The 21,293-nt window shown below is 37.4% G+C and overlaps 1 protein-coding gene across 1 annotated transcript in view; it reads left to right on the top strand.

Moving 5' to 3' along the window:
- The first annotated feature begins 12,488 nt into the window (after positions 1 to 12,488).
- The window catches only part of LOC124805383 (casein kinase I-like), a 321,183-nt gene continuing 312,378 nt past the window's right edge, over positions 12,489 to 21,293 (top strand). The window contains 1 exon segment of the mRNA XM_047265945.1: positions 12,489 to 13,103. Coding sequence (XP_047121901.1) covers positions 12,890 to 13,103 — 214 coding nt within the window. The 5' untranslated portion in view covers positions 12,489 to 12,889.

Genomic DNA, 21,293 nt, shown 5'->3' with positions numbered 1-21,293 from the left:
TTTCCACTTTTTATGCACATTATGTTTGTCTTATCATCATTTATTTTCTGTCCTACAGAACTGCCCATTCCATCCAGTTAGTTAAGTTTTAGTTTTAAATGTTGTGATATCATCAGCAAAATCCAGATCCATAAGCCTAGATTGCCCATTCCATACATGCCCATGTTGGAGCTGTCTACAGTTTTCCTCATACGAAATCTATATTAGTCAGTATGAAAAGGAATGGTGAAACATGCATTTTTGTCTGACATCTGATAGAATGCTAAATAAAGGAGTGCTCACATCTTCTTTCCTTATACAGCAATTCAATTCTAGATAAGGTTTCTGAAAACATTAATGAGATGGTCAGGAATTCCATGTGAACTTACAACATTTCATAGTGGTTCTCAGAGTACGCAATCCAAAGCTTTTTCAAAATTAATGAAGTTTAGGCACAGTGGAGAGTTGGATTCTGTGCATTGTTCCTTGTATACTGCACAACAAATATTTGTTCAGAACAAGATCTCCCACTTTAAAAGTCAGCTTCTTCTTCTTCTTCTTCTTCTTCTTCTTCTTCTTGCAGGCAACAATCTAATGGTTCTTGAATCCTTTTTAGAAGAATGCGGCAAAAGACTTTGCCTGGCACTGAGAGAAGCATAACATCTCTTCAATTTGTGCTTGCCTTTCAATCTCCTTTCTTCGGCAGTTTAACAATGATGCCACACTTCCAGTCTTCTGTAACTTCCCTTGCCTGCAAATGGATATTGCACAGTTTAGTAAGGTGATGAATTAAGTCAAAGCCTTCATTTTTCATAATTTTGATTGAGATTTCACCCAAACAGGCTGCTTAATTGTTTATGAGTGTTTTGATAGCCGAGCACACCTCTGGTTCAGTGATATCACCTGTTTTTACCATTAGCTCTTGCATTTTTGAAGCTGTGAGCACTAAGTGGGATGAGTTGGTTTAAGATTTCTTTGAAGTACTCATTGGGCAGCATGTTCATCTTTTTTTAATCTGAAGTTTGTCATTTTTATTTTTTATGGGGATGTTTGAAACAGTATGGGTTCCAGTAAGTTCTTGAATAATACAGTATAATGTCCTCAAGTCGTTTTAGGGCCGCCATTTTGCACCACTCATTTTTTGTCAGTTACACAACTGCTTTTAACATGACAGTCTAATTCAGTTCATTTTTATCTCACTACTTGAAGCTCATCTTGATTTTTAGCTTGTTCACACTTTTACTTTACCATCATTCTTTCACCTATGAGAAGTAACGTTTGATCATTCTGTCTCTCCAGTGTCTAACTTTCTTTTCAGCACATGTTCTCACAGAATATGAATTCTTGACTTTGGCTGTTGTTTACAATTATAAATAAATTTATTTCCAGGAGTGACAAGATTCTTCAATATTAAATGTCTATATTTACAATCATGAAATAAAACTATTGTCCATGGATATGAAAATGTCAGCAAGGACCCAGAAACGTTCATATCACAAAATTTATATTCAAATTTTTTAAAAGCACATTCAAATGTATAAAATATTCAGTGGAAATGGAAATGAGCGTTTGGCGTCATTGGCCGGGAGGCCCCTCGCGGGGCAGGTCCGGCCGCCATATCGCAGGTCTTATTACATTCGGCGCCACATTGGGCGACCTGCACGCCGGATGGGGATGAAATGATGATGAACACTACACAACACCCAGTCCCTGAGCGGAGAAAATCTCCGACCCAGCCGGGAATCGAACCCGGGCCCAGAGGACGGCAACCCGTCACGCTGACCACTCAGCTACTGGGGCGGACAAAATATTCAGTTATGAGGTAACTCAGATGCCAGTATGAGAGGGAATCATCTATCCTCTCTCCTGACCAAGGAAAGCACTAACAGTTCTGTCAGCTAGGATTGTACCATGTACTGTTACATGAGTCTATCAGCAGTGCTAAAATTTAGATTCAGTACTTTTGTGACAAAAAATTAAATTTTAAAAACCTACACTGCACAGATTCAGAAAGAAATTAAAGAAAACAGCAATAATCAACTGATTTTTTAGCATTTACAAATTATTAACAGGAATAAAATTTCAAATTTCACGAATGTTCTAGTTTAAAGAAATGGTATTTATTTGCCTTCCAAAATTTGTGTGTGTTTTATAATTACATGCCTGGTTTTCTACTTAAAAAGACCTGTATCAGTCCATTTACATTTCCCCTAAGCCAATACACGTCTGGAAGGCTGACCCTTCCCAGCATCAAAAAACAGTGCTAGAAACAATACAATTTAAATATTAAAAGTGACAGTACCTTTGGTGAGTAGTGGATTTATACCAAACAGACAGTGAGAACAAACCACAGTCTGAGTTTTAGAAGAGGGAACAAAGGGATATCAGTGTTGCACTACAGGGCAATATACCTAGTAAACAACCGGGTCGAGATCAAAGAAATTTGGAAAATTTTGGAAATTTGTGGTAAGGACTATGGGACCAAACTGCTGAGGTCATCAGTCCCTAGGCTTACACTACTTAATCTAACATAAACTAAGTTACACTAAGGACAACACACACAACCATGCCCGAGGGAGAACTCAAACCTCCGACAGGGGGAGCCGTGTGAACTGTGACAAGACACCTCAGACCACACGGATACCCTGTGTGGCAGAAATTTGGAGTGTATGGTACAAGAAGAACAGTACCAACTCACAAAGAAGGACAACAAGAGATAAATGATGAGGAAAACTCATTAGACATTCTGAACTTGAAGAGAGGTGATGATTATGATGATAAGTAAGAAAGGGATACTGACTAATAACAAATGCAACATGTTCATTTCAAGTACACAATTATTTTAAATTGCACATTAAAAAAAGTTTAGACACATGAACCCAATTAGCAATGCAAAGGCTTGAGTGCTGCCGAGCCATGGAGGATCATTTGGCAGTAGTTTACTACAAGGATAGAGTCACACGCAGAGAACTGCATATGGTCAGAGGCCTTGAGTAATTTCAAGATTCCTGATTACCACTGTAACAGAACAGGTACATATGGCCCTGCCTTGGTATATTTGTCCATCACTTATACTTCACTCTTCTTGCCTTCTTCCGTTTCTACATTTTTCTGTTAATAAGATTGTAAAATTTAGCTGTAGACTCTCAACATAGTATACTGGAGTTCAAAATGTAAGGACAAAGGTAAATTTTGCATGGTGTGTGATTGTCAAGTAACATAGCTCAAAGAAACTTGCATCACACACAGAGAACTGCTACAGTATAGTATAGAAGATAAGTGAAAGAAATATGCAAAGAGACAAAGATAATTGACATATTTATTTAAAGACAACAATTACACTAACTTCACTATGATTCATGATAGTCTTCTGGACATTGCAAAAGGGAGGACATGGTACTTGATAGGGTATATGTGACCACCACAGATGAAAAAGCACACTCTATGACGTGCTGTTGTGCTGGCCATAAGGTTGGTACATAGTTGTTGTGGTAGGGTGTTCCATTCCTCCAAAAGCATGGTTGACAACTACCGGATGGTTGTTGGTACCACAATACGTCTCCCCAATGCATCCCATATGTTTTCAATTGGATTTAAGTCAAGGGTACAGGCAGGCCAATCCATTCGCCAAATATCCTCATTCGTTGTTGCCTCCACCTGTGCAGTTTGATGCAGTCGTGCATTGTCATCCATAAAGTTGAAGTCAGGGACAAATGCACCCTAAAAGACACATATGGCAAAATAGTACAGCATCACAATGACACTGACTTGTCACGGCCATTTTTAAAGATCTGGAGATCAGTATGCCCAAGTAATATTATAACTCCCCACACTATAACACCTAGTCCGCCAAAACAATGTTTGACAATGTTCCTGAGCATTTCATGTGTTCCCTCCTATCAACATATGAGTGCTCAACATATGACTATTTTGGTGGTCCAAGTGTAATATTTGGGGGAGGCATAATGTTGTCTTGTCATACAGACATCCAAATCTTGGAACACGGTACAATCACTGACAATGTTATTGTGACATCTCACTCCTTCCCTACATGCAGCTTTCCAGGGGTACATTCTACCCTGAAATTTGTGGATGATAATGTGCAAACTACGCAGGTGGAGCAGCTCTTTGACTGAGAGGATATTTGGTGAATGAACTGGCCTGTCCACTCTCCTGACTTCAGTCCCATCTAGCATATGTGGTGTGTGTTGGGAAGACATATTGCAGCATATCCACATACACCAACAACCACCCAACAGTTGTCAACCATGCTCATGGAGGAATGGAATGCCTTACCACATGAACTTCTTACCAACACTGTAGTGAACATGAGAGCATGTTGCAGAACATACACTGATATTGTTAGTAGTCACACATCCTATTAAGAACCAAGTACTGCCTTTTGTTATGTCCATGGGACCATCATGAATTATGGTGGCTTCAGTGCAATTATTGTCCATGAATAAAAGTGTCATTTCTGTTCATCTCACTGCATGTTTCTTTCAGTTACCTTTGGTACTATACTGTAGCAGTTCTTCCTATGTACGATCCAAGTTTCATCACACTATATTATTTGGTAGCCACACACTCTGAAAGTTACTTTTGTCCTTAGGATTTGCACATTAGTGTATATTCAATGTATAGTGCAATAAAAATAGGATATAACAATCTGCATTAGAATCACAAGACGGCAGAATCAGTTGTAATATTGATAAATAAATATAAATTTTATGGTGATGATAAGTGTGATAATGTTGTATAATGTTTGATAACATTGTGTAGTGAGCTGTGTTAGTGGTGTGTATGCCCTACTCAGTGGGTACTGTGTATTGTAACATTTTTTCCAATTGTTTCTGGTTACTGCAGCTGCTTTAACTTGTTGAAGAACATCAATTTTTATCACAACCACCTCAGTTGAATAAGTTTATTTATTGCATTCCTCTTTATGTTTCAGTATGCTGATATGTATTGTTTTAGAAGCAAAAATTTTATTCATGATAGATAACGATGAAAACTGACATACTTTCTTGCTTATACTATTTGTAAGTATTAACCATTGCATCAGTTTACACATAAGTCATTTTCTTAACACTGGTCACTCCAACAGAGAGACTGAGTTTAATGATATTTTCAAATTCATTATCCATTAGTGCTGCAAAATTTTAACCGCCCAGCAATTACTTCAGTTTTGTATGTGAATCAAAGGAGAAATCCTGAATTCATTACTTACTGTTCTTTCTTTTTTTCGTTTTTTGCTATTGGCTTGGTATGCAGACTTGCTGAAATGTGCAGATACATCTCCTGTAACTGGGATTAGGCTGGATAATAAAGTACTTATATCACAGTAAGAAGATGAGCCTGGAAAACATGTATTTACCACATGCAGTGAGTTGCAGGACAAAGGTAAGCTTTAAGATAGTACACAACCTGTATACACATTAGAGTTCCTTTCCTAAAACTTCCCTGTCACATTAACAATACAAGACTGCAACTCGCAGAAAAGATGACATGATGAATTGCAGACAGGCACAATGAAAACACATTCACATTAGCTTATGGTCAAAACCTTCTTCAGAAAAGTAAATACACACACAAACATTAATTCATACAAGCATGCACACCTCAAACACACAACTGCCATCTACAGCAGCTCAGACCAGAGATGGTTCTCATGTGTGTGTGAGGTGTGCCTGCTTATGTGAATGAACTATCTCTCTTGCTTATGTGAATGAATTATCTCTCTCTCTTTCTCTCTCTCTCTCTCTCTCTCTCTCTCTCTATCTCTCTGTCTGTGTGTGTTTGTGTGTATTTCCTTTTCTATGAAGGCTGTGGCCAAAAGCTAATGTGTATGTGTCTTTTCATTATGTCTGTTTGCAACTCAACATGTCATCTTTACGGTGAGTAGCAATCCACCTTTTCCTTACATTATTGATATTCCAACCTGGGGTTTCCATTGTTTGCATTCTTATACATAAAAAGCCCATTCACCACCATTCATTGTAACTGAGGAATGAGACTATTTAACATAGGCGTTGTCAGCATGTGGTGGCAAAACCATAAATTATTTATTACAATTGCTTTAATATGTTATTTCTCATGTTGCAAAAAGATAAGACAGAGAATCTAGTGTGAATGCTGTTTTCTGTTATGTGTTACTGTGTTCCATGCATCAATCCACTATAGGCGAGCTGTTGCACTTCCCTTATTTTGCATACAGATAAGACAGGTAGATGCAGAGGGGGAAGGAAAGGAAGGAGGGAGGGGGGAGGGAAGGAGGGAGTAAGAGAGAGAGAGAGAGAGAGAGAGAGAGAGAGAGAGAGAGAGAGAGAGAGAGAGAGAGAGAGAGAGAGAGAGACTAAAATATCATTGTACAATGAAGTGCTTGTTTGAGGTCAAAATATAATGTTTAACTTCTCTATTTGCTTCTTGTTTAATAAACTATAAAATACGAAAGATAAAGAAGCTACTTATATGTGAGAATTCCCATTGTGTGCAACCCATGACTGATGCCAAACAATTTGTATGCAGGTTTATGTCTGTGAATGAATGTGACATAGGCACCATGTATCAGCAATTAAAACTCACATGGCAATGGTTCCTATCATGAGGAGATTATCACAAATGTGTCACAGTTGCAATATATATTATAGACTTTTATTAAACGCTTCATGAAATAAAAGGTTTGCTAGTCCTACATTAACAAAATGTTGAAGTTGTCTATTGGTTTATATGTTTATTTATTCATCCACGGATTTGTCATAAAAAAACAAAAATAAAATACACGTACATACATAATATACAAGTATGCCTTTATGAGAGACAAGTGGTTGGCTGTGGCCCTGACGAAGGAACCACTGCAGAATTTGTCTGAAGTGATTTAGGATGGCCTAACAGGATGGCCGGATAAAACAAACTTTGTCCTCCCAAATACGAGTTAAGTGTCTTCACAACTGCCCTGTCTCATTTGTCCCTACTGTACAATGTTCTTTGATTTATACACACACTCCAGGTAACATATAACACAAAACTTATTTGCTCTCCATTGCTGCACACACTAAGGACATTCGCTGCTGGCTCCTTTTTTGATCTCGTGAGTTTACACGCTTTCGAGGCCACTCCTCTCTATGGATTTGACACATTTAAGAATTGTTCTTGGTACAGAAAAAAAAAAAACAAAAAAATTGTTACATACATGAGAGAGAGAAGTAACTAAGTTTGGCAGACTTTCCTTTCCTGAACATTAGCGACTGAAACAAATAGTGGCATAGCTACATGATATTCTTTGTATTTCAATTTGGTCATCTGTATCACTGTTTTACCAGTCCTATTTTTTCTGAATTAAGAATGCAGTTCATCAGATTCATACATATCTATTATCAATAGTTCAATAGTGGTGCCCAGAAAGTATGCAACGGACAAAAAAAAATTATTGGTCATCTCTTTAAAAAAAATTAAAAAGAAATCTGGTATGATGAAGTTGAAAATCAAACTTTTTTTAATTTTTTGGGTTCAAGGCCTTAATGAAGTAACAAATTTTCCTCCATTGGCAACCTAAATCATTTACAGTTTTAGTAAGAATAGTAAACATATCCATTTATGGGTGCTTTCAAATGTAATAAGAGTTATTAAATTTAAACTTAGAATTGTATGCCACTAGTCTTGTTAATTATTTGAGACAGAAGTTATTGAATCTTGAAAATGGAAGGGGAAAAAGCTATGTGTTTTCCTGAATGAGAGCCTAAGTTTTCAGCAAACTACAATTTTGAAAAATTATAATAAAATTAATTCTTCCTTTGATAATGTTATGAAAAGGATAGACTGCTACTCATCATATAGTGGAGATGCTGAAGCAAAGACAGGCACAACAAAAAGATAGCTGTATAAGTAAACTACACGCACACACACACACACACACACACACACACACACACACACACACACACAGTCAGATACATATCCATGCAAACACAACTCACACACACATAGCCACTGTCTCTGGCTGCCAAGACAGGTGGCCAGACACTATCTCTCTCTCTCTCTCTCTCTCTCTCTCTCTCTCTCTCTCCCTCTCTCTCTCTGTATGTGTGTTTCTTTTTGTCGATTTCAAGAGATGACCTTTAGGCCAGAAGCCTAGTTTAGTGGTCTTTTTGTTGTGCCTGTCTACCACTCAACATCTCCACTGTATGGTGAATAGCAATCTATCCTTTTCATAACATTGTCATTATTTCATCATGGATTTTCCTTTGTTTGAATTTTTACTTTGCTTTTTATGCTAATAATATCTTTCAGTGGAGTTGTGAAAAGAGTGAAAAATTTTAATCCAAGCACTCACTGACCAACTATGGCGAGTATGTCATGTAAGTGCTTCATTTTGTAACCATATGGTGTGGACATAGAAATGAAACAGAAGACAAAGTATGACACTAGCACAATCTACTTCTCATTGAACACAATTGTGATTACATGCCTTACGTATCATATTCAACAGTGTCTTAAGCTCATGAAATACTGTAAACAGATTTGGAATTAAGTCCAGGGCACAGTGGCAATATCTGGTGACCAAGATCTGTCCACTGTGTCTTTTCTCCTCTTGCTGCCCTAATTCTATTTCCCTAAACTGCTGGGAGTTTTAATAGGTAAATTCAATACTGAAGTTAGTGGAATGTAGTGCACATCTACTATATGCAATGTCAGGCAAAGTTTTATTCTGGTGAGAGAAGTGTCTCTTGCTTAACTGCGACACGATTGTGGCTACCCACATTACAGAAACTACCCAAAGGTGACCAAATTTCACTATGTTGTAAAAACATCGAGAAAAGTTAGTTAAGTTACATGTTCCGTGGATCATTTTGCACGATAGATTGTAATGATGTAGAACAGGTAATGTTATATTCACATCATAACTTAATCTGTGCACAGTTATATATTATGAACATTTCTATTTTTTTATTAATTTATCTTTTTTACAAAAAGAAAAAAGATATTAAGATGTGAGTTACAATTTGTACCCACCAGCTTTTACACATTATGGTACAGACGTTTTTCTACAGAATAGTAGGAGTTGTCGAAGAGAAACTTTCTCAGTTTGTTATCAAAATTTACTTTCTTGTCAGTCAGACATTTAATATCACTGGGTAAGCACAAAAAGGGGTGCACAATGCTGCAAATTTTTCTTGCAGCATTGTGCACCCCTTTTTGTGCTAAAGACAACATTAATGTGGGGTAATGAATCTCATTTTTCCTTCTGGTATTGCAAGTACATACCTCATTGTTTCTTTTGAACTGTAGTGAATTACTTACAACAAACTTCATGAGGGAACAAATATATTGTAAAGCAGTAGTCAGAATGCCCAACTCCTTGAACGGATATCTACAAGATGATAATGGGCAAGCACCACATGTTTTTGCACATGAGGACTTTCTTTCTTAAAAAAAGGTTTACCCCAGAACGTTATTCCATAGGACATTATTGAATGAAAATATGCAAATTCTGTCAGCCTACTTATTTGTCTCTCGCCAGAATTTGCAATGATTCCAAACACAAATGTGGCAGACCTAAGTTGTTTTAAGAGTTTCCAAATGATTTTCTTCTCTAATTTAAAGTATCATCAATATGGACACCTAAGAATTTTAAGTTTCCGCCTTATTTATTATTACCTCATGTTTTCACTTAACATCGGTGGAGTACCTCTAGGTGGGCAGAACTGAATGTTAACTTTGTTTACCATTTCTTCTGTTTCTGTATGCATGCTTGGACTGAATGCAATACTAGTGTCATTTGCAAAAAGAACTAATTCTGCTTGTTGTGCACTAGACAGTTCATTTACATAAATTAGGAATAGTAGTGGATCTAAGATTGAACCTTGGGGAACCTCACATGTGATTTCTCCCCAGTCAGAATTATGTCCCTGGACTATATTGCTTGAATTAATAAGTATAATTTTCTACATTCTTTTGGTTAGGTATGACATTATCCATTGGTTGGCTACCCCATTAATCCTAAAAGAAGTCAATACTGTGATTCACCCAGTCAAATGCCTTACAGAGATTGCAGAAAATGCCAACTGGCACTATTTTATTTTTAAATGCTTGTAATATCTGGTGTAAATGGCATTCTCAGTAGAGCAACTCTCCTGAAACCCAAATTGTGATTTGCTAAGAATACTATTGTTGCTAAGGTAAGATACTATTCTAGAATACATCATCTGCTCAAAAATTTTTGGTAATGATGTCAGCAGTGAAACAGGTCAGTAGTCACTGTCATCTCTCTTATCACCTTTCTTAAAGAGGGGTTTAACAATTACATAATTCAGTCTCTATGGAAAAATGCCTTGAGTTAGTGATGCATCACATATTTCAGATAAGACTGGACTTATTACATGGGACCAAATTTTTAGTACTCTATTGGAAACAGCATGAAAACCAGGAGCTTCTATTATGGAGAAACTATATAATTTTCTTAATTTCAGGAGGAGATGTTATTCATATGATTGAATTTTATGACAGATAGCACACTGCTCTGATTTTGCTCTTGAGCTGTTAATCCCTATGCTTTCTACTATATTTATGAAATGATTATTAAATTCATTTGCTACCTGTGACTAATCATTTGCAGCCCTTGCATTCAGTTCAAATGTGATGTTGTCATGTTTTGTGACCGACTGTACTATCTCTCATTTTACTACACTCCACATATCCTTACGTCTGCTGTACTGATTTCTGACACAATATGCCTGTTCCTTTTAATAAACTTTCTTAGTAATTTTTACATGTGCAACCACTGCAGTACCCTATTTATTCTTGCTAAAAAGAAACAGTTCCCTTTTCCTTTCACAAGAAGCTTTAATCCCACTAGTGATCCTTGGTTTTTTTACATGGCTGTTTAGTGTCCTTTCTAATTAACTTATGCAGATAGCTATTTTCAGATAATGATATAAATTTATCATGGAATAGATTAAATTTTATGTTGGCATTTGGTTCATTATAAATTACATCCCATGTCATCTCCTGTAAACCACTCTAAAACATTTGTCCTGGAGTCATTAATTATTTTATCTGATTTCCACTGAGGAATATCCAAACTTTAAGATGCTATGTTATTAATCCTAATTAACTGTGCATCATGATCAGAGAGAGCATTTGTTACTGTGCAAACAGTTATTTTCTTGCTTTGAGTTTCACCAAAGAAAACATTATCATTTACTATCCTACTGTCTTTATCCACCTGTGCTGGAAAGTTAAGTACTGAGATTAAATTGTTGGAGCCAGATAACTTTTTCTATCAGTATCCCCTAGAAAATCTACATTGAAGTCACCCCAGGCTATTAACTGCTTGCTGCTGTCTGACAGAGAGTACAGTATGGAATCCAGTTTCCTTATAAATACTTCAAAATCTCCCAGTGGGGACCTATATATTGTTACAATCAAATATGAACTAGTTTGCCACCATGGATTATTTTTGCAGTTGTTGCATGCAATCAGACATCTTCTGGTTGAGTCGTTGACTCACTTTCCTGAAAAAAACGAAGTCTGAGAAATGAAAAGGGTACGGTGATGTGGAGTAGAAATTAACAGCGAATGCACATATTCTCTGTCATTGATAACGCACTGTTGACAGCTTTAAATTCACTATCACGTGTCATATCCCGTGCACAAGTTTATGCTAACCATGTTGACATACACACCCCTTGTCCTTTAAACCTACCTACAGAATAACCAAAGTGAGAAACAAGTTAGTTCCGATACTGCTTTACGGAACTTATTTTTCTATTAATATTACTCTTCCTTATAGAGATTTGTGGTTATAGGAGTCTGATAACGTCCTGTTTCGTGTTTATGTACAAGACAAGATAGTATTTTACTTGTCTCGTTGCTTAAGACTTTTATAATAAGTTTACTTGCAGTTCAGAGAGTTCTTTATTTTGAAAATACAAAGTAGATCAATTTTCCAGTTACACCACATGTAAGCGACTCGGTTTTCACATGTTCCGTTCATTGGGCACTTTAATGTTATGTATAATCAAACAAATATTCTGAAAATCATCCAAAAAATATACAACATGGGTTACGAACGCCGCTTTAGACCACAGAAATGTTACGGACTTTCATACATCTGTAATTTTTGTTCCAAGTAGAATGCAATGTCTGCGCATACTTCAAATAACCTACAGAGCAAACACGTCATTGATTTAGACGTAGTTGTGAAAAACTATTATTAATTGGGTCCATCAACAGAAAAAAACCCTATGATTGTCCAAATGTTTACATGGATACAAACGACTTAACAATCTCATAACATTAACGCTCCTCGCATCATAATATTATCATTTACACTGCCGGATTATGTGTAGTCTGTCTTGGGAATATCTTTGATTAAATGACGTAGAGAAACAGGAAAGATTATCTTTGGTAACAATTGCAATTTAAACATCAAAATTTTTAGTGAGATGTCATAATCATATATGTAATGTTGGGAAAATTCTTGTGTGGTTTGTGATTTATTTTATTCTTCTGTCATTTTTAAGGCATTTATTTTTACTTTCTCTTTGTACTCAAGTGAACATTATATATCAGTGAATATACTCCCGTTGTACTCTTGTATCAGTCCGCGACCTGACGGGAACAGGAATATGGGAAATAATGGATGTGTGCGTGCATTGTCTTCATAGTGACTGCTTACATGTAATTTTTCTTATTTAGCAATGCACGAAAACCACGGATGTTTACACGGCCCACATGTTTGCGTCCATGATGGTTATTTGAATGAAGTGAATGAGAGGAGAAGCCAAACGTGTGCAGCGAAATATTGCATGGCTGCAAGATTCGTCTGTAGGCTCGGAGCCTACCTGTGACAAGAGCAGCCATTTGCAGTGCTAATCCATTTAGTACGGTTTGAGTGTTACCCCACAGAATGCAGAGACGTGAAACTAGGAATAGGGAAATGGACAAAGATTTGCGAGAAGAAGCTGCAAAGAGGGTATCACGTACGAGTACAGGAGGTACGAGAACTAGCATGCATACTAGCAAACACAGTGTCTCCAGCAGTTCGGGTCTGTTGATGGTTGGCCCAAACTTCAAAGTTGGGAAGAAAATAGGAAGTGGAAACTTCGGAGAGTTACGGCTAGGTGAGTGACTTTTCATTTGTGTCATTTGATGCGAGTAACACTTTACATTCAATAAATCCCTTCTTTTGTTTAGACGTATGCCAGATGTTTGCTTGGCAGTTATTTATGCATGTCAGTGATATATTTATACAGCTCGGTGCAGTTCAAAACCAGTTTTAATTTTCTGTGTTCGTCGTAAGAGGCCTACTTTCGTTGTCATGATGTCTGTGAGATAAAAGCTTTCACGCAGGATGATATACATTTACATCCATGTCAAGTTGTAATTTCAAAAGACGTGCTTGAACCGTGGTTAAACTTAAGTTAGAGAAAATCCATAGCAAATTTAGTCACCAAAGTAGTACAATTTTGTGTTGTTGATGCTGTCTCATTGCCGAATTGAGAGGACTCAGTATTATTTATGTTTGTGTCATACATGATGTCGTCTGCCCTGGCTTCGGGGGCAGCGTCTGAGACAAGGATTCGAACTTTTTCCCCCGGAAGAGCCGTATAAAGTAGTTGTTGGTGTTGTCGAATCTCATTTACACTTCTTATTCAGCACAGTTTGAAATCCCTATAGCTCAAGTTTTAAAACTGTATACTTTGTTTAACAGCTCTGATGAATCCAATTTCTCGTTAGTAGGCTAAGAAATGAATGGCGACTGCTGCATTCACTTTATCCGGTAACTGTATCGGACATAAAATTATTACAGTTAGGATAATGCTGGTTGTTATGTGGTTACCTACTAGTGTTATTAGAGAAGTTCGAGAATAAATAATTTGTACTCATCGTAGTAGATACATCGAGTATGGAAGAACTCTCAAAACACATTGGCAAAGATACCAGATTCTTTTACATATTGATCAGTTTTGTCTTTTTCTGGATTGGTGTAAGATCTCGTCAGAACTTGTTATAAACATAAAAAGGGATTGACATCATACGTGGAGCCTTTTCCAATCTGCTTGTTTGTTATGAAACAGTCATATCCACACATCACTATCCATGTTGATCTACTGTCTTCAGCTGTGAAGTCTTCTTTGGGCGATTTCGCTTTAAATAAGTTAGTCAATAATTGTTTGACATCAGCAGGCATTTGAAAAGGTATATATTTGTATCCCATGCCTATGACTTAAAACTCCAAAATAAATGGCTGATCTTTTTGTAAAGATTTGTCAGCACTTACAACATTTAACTCTGTGGTATTCTTTCCCGAACGTTACATGACATAGATTTAAATGGGTGCCGGAAATATGCTTTCAGTAACTACATGTTATTTTTTGTTGTTTTCGTGCTCAGCATGATTACATCTACATAGTTTATTATCGTTTTTTGCATGATCAGTGTTCAGAAGTTTAGTACAGTTGTCCTGTTGTCACATTTCGTATAGGGCACAAGTTACACTTAAAATTGTTGCAGTGCTTTTGATGCATGCACTTCAGTTTGGTGACCAGTGAAACTTATTTTACTGTTAAGTCTTGAATAAAAGATGTTTGGTTACTTTGAAATGTGGCCGTACTTTGTGAATATTGGGGATGGGGAGAGCACATTAACTGTCTCTTCCTTTTTTTATGTAATTGGTGTATTGAGCAAGAGACAGTGTGACACTTCCAATAGGATAATGCCAAGTAATTAGCATTTTGGTGCTAAGGTATTCTTTGGGGTTAATGACTGTGTACCTTACTTTGAAAAGATGAAGTATGTCTATTCAGAGAGTAAAACTGATCACTTATTCCATACTACAATAGGTAGGTTCAGGTAGTCAGAAAAAATCAAATATTTTGTTCAGTAAATGGAAGTGCGAAACTAAGAGAAAACTACAGTAAAATGTATAAAACCAATAGTTTGTAGCCATATCAGAACTTTGTAATAGCTAGATGATTGGTTCATGTATGTGCACACGTGTTGAGGTATCAGGGAGAAGCAAGTCATTCTTCAGAGAGCCAATTTAAACTATATAATACCAAAGTGTAACACCAATACCAGTTCCTTAAATTCTGAAGAATTGCATTGGCTTAGACCATTTTTATTTCCTCCAGCAGCATATCATACATCTTCAATAGAAAACATTCTTTTTTTTTTTATTTTTCATCATGTAGTGTCGTTTCTCCCTCTGGCTGGGCACATATTTTGTGGGATTAGATTTATGGTAACTTTGCTTGACGTATGCCAACAAATGTCGATGTTGGTAACTGATGAAGAGGTTGTCTAGTCATAAACATAAACTAGTCACAATGGAAAACATAATTAAACAAAAAAATTAGTGATGTATATGAGGCATACTTCCATTGATGTCATCAGTTGACAAAATTTAATTTATCAAATGAGTTAAGATTATTTTCTGTTGCATAGGTGTTATTGTAAAAACTTTTTCCTGTTTATGTTCTCACATGTTTAAATGTTGAGGATCTTAATACTGTTTTCATTTCTTCATGTCAATTTGTTGGTATGATATTCTAGTAGTAATGAATAGTAGTAAAACTTCGTAGCGAGTGTTCTAGATTTTCATAAATCTTGTAATTCAGTTCCCCGCCACTGGCAGCTGAAGCAAATATTTTGGTATGAGATACTTAATTAGCAGTGTGCAGATGTTAAAAAATTTATTCTTAGCCAAAATACAGCATGTTGTTATAGGTGAAGGTTCAGGCACAAAAGTAATTAATGTTGATAGTGAAACTTCCTGGCAGGTTAAAACTGTGTGCCCGACCGATACTCGAACTCGGGACCTTTGCCTTTCGCGGGCAAGTGCTCTACCATCTGAGCTACCGAAGCACGACTCACGACTGGTACTCACAACTTTACTTCTGCCAGTACCTCATCTCTTACCTTGTGAGTACCGGTCGTGAGTCGTGCTTCGGTAGCTCAGATGGTAGAGCACTTGCCCGCCAAAGGCAAAGGTCCCGAGTTTGAGTCTCGGTCGCGCACACTGTTTTAATCTACCAGGAAGTTTCATATCAGCGTACACTCCGCTGCAGAGTAAAAATCTCATTCGTGAAAGTTGATAGTATTTGTTCATGAAGCAGCTGCTAGTATTAGTTGTAGTCTTTTTGCACGTGGCATGATGATGTGTTGTCTTACAAAAAGTTTTTCCAGTCAGATATACAGAAATTATAAATCTACATCTACATTCATACTCCGCAAGCCACCCAACGGTGTGTGGCGGAGGGCACTTTACGTGCCACTGTCGTGACCTCCCTTTCCTATTCAAGTCACGTATGGTTTGCGGGAAGAACGACTGCTGGAAAGCCTCTGTGCGCGCTCAAATCTCTCTAATTTTACATTCGTGATCTCCTCGGAATGTATAAGTAGGGGGAAGCAATATATTCGATACCTCATCCAGAAACGCACCCTGTCGAAACCTGGACAGCAAGCTGCACCGCGATGCAGAGCGCCTCTCTTGCAGAGTCTGCCACTTGAGTTTGCTAAACATCTCCGTAACGCTATCATGCTTACCAAATAACCCTTTGACGAAACGCGCCGCTCTTCTTTGGATCTTCTGTATCTCCTCCGTCAACCCGACCTGGTACGGATCCCACACTGATGAGCAATACTCAAGTACAGGTCGAACGAGTGTTTTGTGAGCCACCTCCTTTGTTGATGGACTACATTTTCTAAGGTCTCTCCCAATGAGTCTCAACCTGGCACCCGCCATACCAACAATTAATTTTATATGATCATTCCACTTCAAATTGTTCCGTACGCATACTCCCAGATATTTTACAGAAGTAACTGCTACCAGTGTTTGTTCCGCTATCGTATCGTACAATAAAGGATCCTCCTATATATGCATTCGCAATACATTACATTTGTCTATGTTAAGGGTCAGTTGCCACTCCCTGCACCAAGTGCCTATCCGCTGCAGATCTTCCTGCATTTCACTGCAATTTTCTAATGCTGCAACTTCTCTGTATACTACAGCACCATCTGCGAAAAGCCGCATGGAACTTCCGACACTAGGAAGATCAGCAACTGAAGTGGAAAAATATATAGAGGGGGGAACAGTGTACTGGGCTGCAGGAATGAGGTGTATTGAGCTTAGCACAATCCTGGCAGGTATGCTGCTGATGAGCGAGAACATGTGAAAAAGTAATACCTCAGAATTTATTTGACAACTCTTAGGGCAAACTCTACTAACATTCTACATTTTTAGTCTTTGTGTATACATATCCAGATACAGTGTGTGTGTGTGTGTGTGTGTTGTGCTTGCATGAATGTTTGTGTATGTTGTCTACTTTAGAAAAAGGCCTTTTGGCCGAAAGCTCAATTGTTTAACAGTCTTCTTTTTGTGCCTATATGCGACTCAGCATATCCACTATACAATGAGTAGTAATCTCTCTTTTTCATAATATTGTCATTATTCCATCCTGGATTTTTCCATTGTTTTATTGGCGATGATCACATTTGCCCCAACAAGTGACCAGTTTGGTGATACTGCCACTGTAGAATGTTTGACATTTCTGATGAAGCTACAACTTCATGTCTGCTTCCTTCGCTTCATAACTATGAATGTGAAGTCCTCAAAGGTCTTGTTTGAATTTTGGAAACGGATGAAAATTGGATGTGGCTAAATCGGGACCGTGTGGAGAATGATAAATGACATTGAACCCAAGGCATGGTTTGTTGTAGATGTTAAAGCACTTGTTTGTGGTCTAGTATTGTCACGCTGAAGGAGAAGGTGCTCCATGTGTGGACAATCTCTCTGATCTCGTGCTTTTAGTTTTATGAGGTTTCACTGTACATACATAGGTTACACACCCCCTTGCTACAATCTGAAGTCACCTAATGGCAGTGGGTTGCAGCTTTCATCATTGAAGCAGGAAAGTCGACTGAGTAATATCGATGACATGTAATACCTCTCGCAGAATTGAGAACAGAGTAAAAAATTCGGAGGTATTACTTTCCAGCACGTCCTCATAATTATACTAACTACAACATTCACAAAGTGCATAGATTCGTTAACACTGATTTTATCTTTTATTTTACCCCCATATACAATCCAGTGCTTGGATTTACATATGTATATATTAGTTTTGAGAATATGAATCATTAATGTGTAGTGGTAGAGTCGTTGAAATTAATATAGTGGTAGAGTCATTTATGTCTTAGTGATTGATGGATAAATGAGGCATTAGGAGGTAGGATGGACTTGATTTTGTGATACAATGTTTTAATCACCACTGCTAAAAAGTCATTAATAAGGTGTGAAACATGCAAGTTATGAGGGATTACTGATTGTACCTTAGGTTTATGCTGCAAGATAATTGACAAAAACCTTGAAAGCCACCTGAGGTATAGACAGACACTAAGCAACCTAGTGGATGTAGTGTAGTCGACTGTTTGAGGAGTCACTAAGGCAGAGCTGTAACACTTTTTATGATTTAGATTGCTATTCGTGCTGTTGTCAGATCACATTAAGTCTGCCACGAAATTACTCTGTGATATTTTGTGTGTGATGTAAAAGTCTGAAGTAGCTTATTTAAAAACAATGAGTTAGTAAATGTAAAAGGGAAGGGGTATTTTTCGGAAAACAGTTGGAACATTGTGACAAAAATATCCTCTGTAACAGGTGTCAGTGAGAGAAATGGGTATTTCTACTGTCTTTTGTGCGAGTTAATTTCGTATTAGTTAGTACCACAAGAAGTAAGTAAATGTTTCTCTATAGATTTGAAGGAATCCCTTTTTAAATACTAGTGAAGTTGGACAATATGCACAAGAATATTATTGACCTACTACTAATTAGTGGAATGAGAATGATCATGTTTGACATAATCTTATTTGAAACAGACAACAGATAAGCGTGTGTATTGAAAAAAACTGATATCAGTGTTTAAGTATTTATCATAGAACCATTGCTGAAACCTCCTGTATTATAGTTAACAAACTGCTACTAGCTGAGCACATTATCTACTGATCAGTGCAATACATGCAAGAGTAAAAACCTGAAAGCAATAGTAGTAAATAAATGCTAAAATATACATTATTCTCTTAGGTGTACAGTTGGTTCTAATTTTAACTGAACTGAGCCGACCATTATCTGTAAGAACTTGGCAGTTCAGATACTAAACACTGAAAACAGCTGAGACAAAATTGGGGTAAACTTGATGAAAATAGCAACTCAAGTTAGGTGCGAGAGGAATTCCTGAAGAATTGTAAATATTCTGACAGAAACACCAATTGTTTTGATTGGTGGAAGATTACTACTTTTTCAAACTTCCAGATTAGATGTAAAGAATACTTAAATCCGTATTAACACTGTTATTACTGTAACCTTAGGGAAGGTTGGAATTCCATGATGGAGCCCAAAAACTGAATGATACAAGACATATATAGTAAAGATTGATGCCAGGTTCTTCAGTCAGCTCAACATTGTTAACCTACTGGCTGCTAGCTCACTTATTGGAAATGGATCTTGCCAGAGCCATCTGATAAGCTATGGGTGCCATGTCAGTTATACCAGGTGTAGAAGTGTGAAACCAGAATTTGGTTGCAATAATTACATGTTTGTTGTTTGAAACTGAAAAACAATATTTCATTCAGTTTAATCTCCAATGGTATTTATTCATTTCTCCCAGCTCTCCGGCAGGCTACGAATTCCATAAGAAAAAGGTCTTCTTTTGAAGCGAACCAGTCAGTGCACCATTTTTGTATATTGTCATACGAATTGAAGCGTTATTCAGTGAGAGTGTGCCCCAGTGAGGCAAAATAGATGATAATCAGATCTGGAGAATAAGCTGCATGCCCTAGTATTTCCCAACTGAGAGCCTTGATAATTCCCCTAGCATGTTTTGCTGCATGTGATGGGGCTTTATCATGGCACAATATGACTGTGTTACCTTTTTCCACATTCCGGTCATTTTTCACATAATGCTCAATTTAAATTGACCATTGCTGTTGGGAGTGATCAGTGTTAATGGTTTCATCAGGTTTTAGCAGCAAATAATAGACGACACCCTTCTGATCCCACCAAACAGAGCATTTGCTTCTTTCCTAAGTGATTTGGTCTTCCAGTGGTCGTAGATGGTTTGCCTGAATTTACAACACTTAGGATTCTCAAAATATATCCACTGTTCATCACCTGTCATTATTCGATAGAGAAACGACGTTGTTTGCTATCTGGTGAGCAGCATTTCACAAGTGGTGTTTAGATTTGCTTTCTGTTTTTCATTCAGTTCATGCGGAACCTGTTTTCCCACTTTCTGCGCCTTTCCCATAGCTTTCAACTGAAGAGAAACAGGTTTCTGTGTTACATCCAATTGTTCCACGAGTTCCTATTGAGTTTGAGTATCATCTTCATCCAATAAGGCTCGCAATTTGTCGTCTTCAAACTTTTTTGTGGTTTCTCGCACTCGTCCTTTCCCATAACTTTTGACTGAAGAGAAACTGCTTTCTGCATCACATTCAATTGTTCAGCAAGTTCCTATTGAGTTTAAGTATCATCTTCATCCAATAACGCCCACAATTCGTTGTCTTCAAACTTTTTCGTGGCTTCCCACGCTCGTCGTTTCTCGTGTCAAAGCATTTGAAACACTGTTTTCCCAAGAAAATGTTTGCCGAAAGCTTCAACAAGCATTTGTTGAGATTCTGCAGCAGGTTTTTTTCAAAAGGTAACAGAAAATCAATGCTGTCTGCAAATTGTAGTTTGTCGCACAAAACTTGACATGGTTACGGGTTTGAAACAGATACCAGTGTATGGAACTTGGATTACTGTGTGTTGACATTCGTCATCAGCCATTACAGGAAGCAGATGGTGCTGCAGACGTGGTCTTATGGGCCCTATACTGATGGCTAGCACCATCTGTGGAGAAATTCCAGTTTCATACTTCTATGCCTGGTTTATATGCCTGACATCAATATTTCCTGCTAAACCACATGCATGTGACATTATCTGTTTTCCAGAAAGCTGTGTCAGTTTCAGAGCCTGACATCAAGTGCAGTTTTACATTGAGGCAAGCTGTGGCCACTCCTGAAGCTTTGGACTAAGCGATCGGCCCACTTTTGCACTATGAAAGAGAACAGAGTCTGCTACATATTCTTTGCAAATAACTTACTGATAAGGTTACATGGGAGACTGCTTTTTAAAGGTACAAAAGAACTACTATAGATTTCAAAAGCAGTCCAAACACATGAAAGACTGTTTCCCACGGTCCTGGCAGAAGGTACTCACTTGCTTCACTTTTTTTCCTGGTTTGAGATCTTCATTGGCTTTTCTCCAGCTT

The sequence above is a fragment of the Schistocerca piceifrons genome, chromosome 7 (genome assembly GCF_021461385.2).
Source record: "Schistocerca piceifrons isolate TAMUIC-IGC-003096 chromosome 7, iqSchPice1.1, whole genome shotgun sequence".
Classification (NCBI taxonomy): Eukaryota; Metazoa; Arthropoda; class Insecta; order Orthoptera; family Acrididae; genus Schistocerca; species Schistocerca piceifrons.
This window is presented reverse-complemented; position numbering and strand designations above follow the sequence as displayed.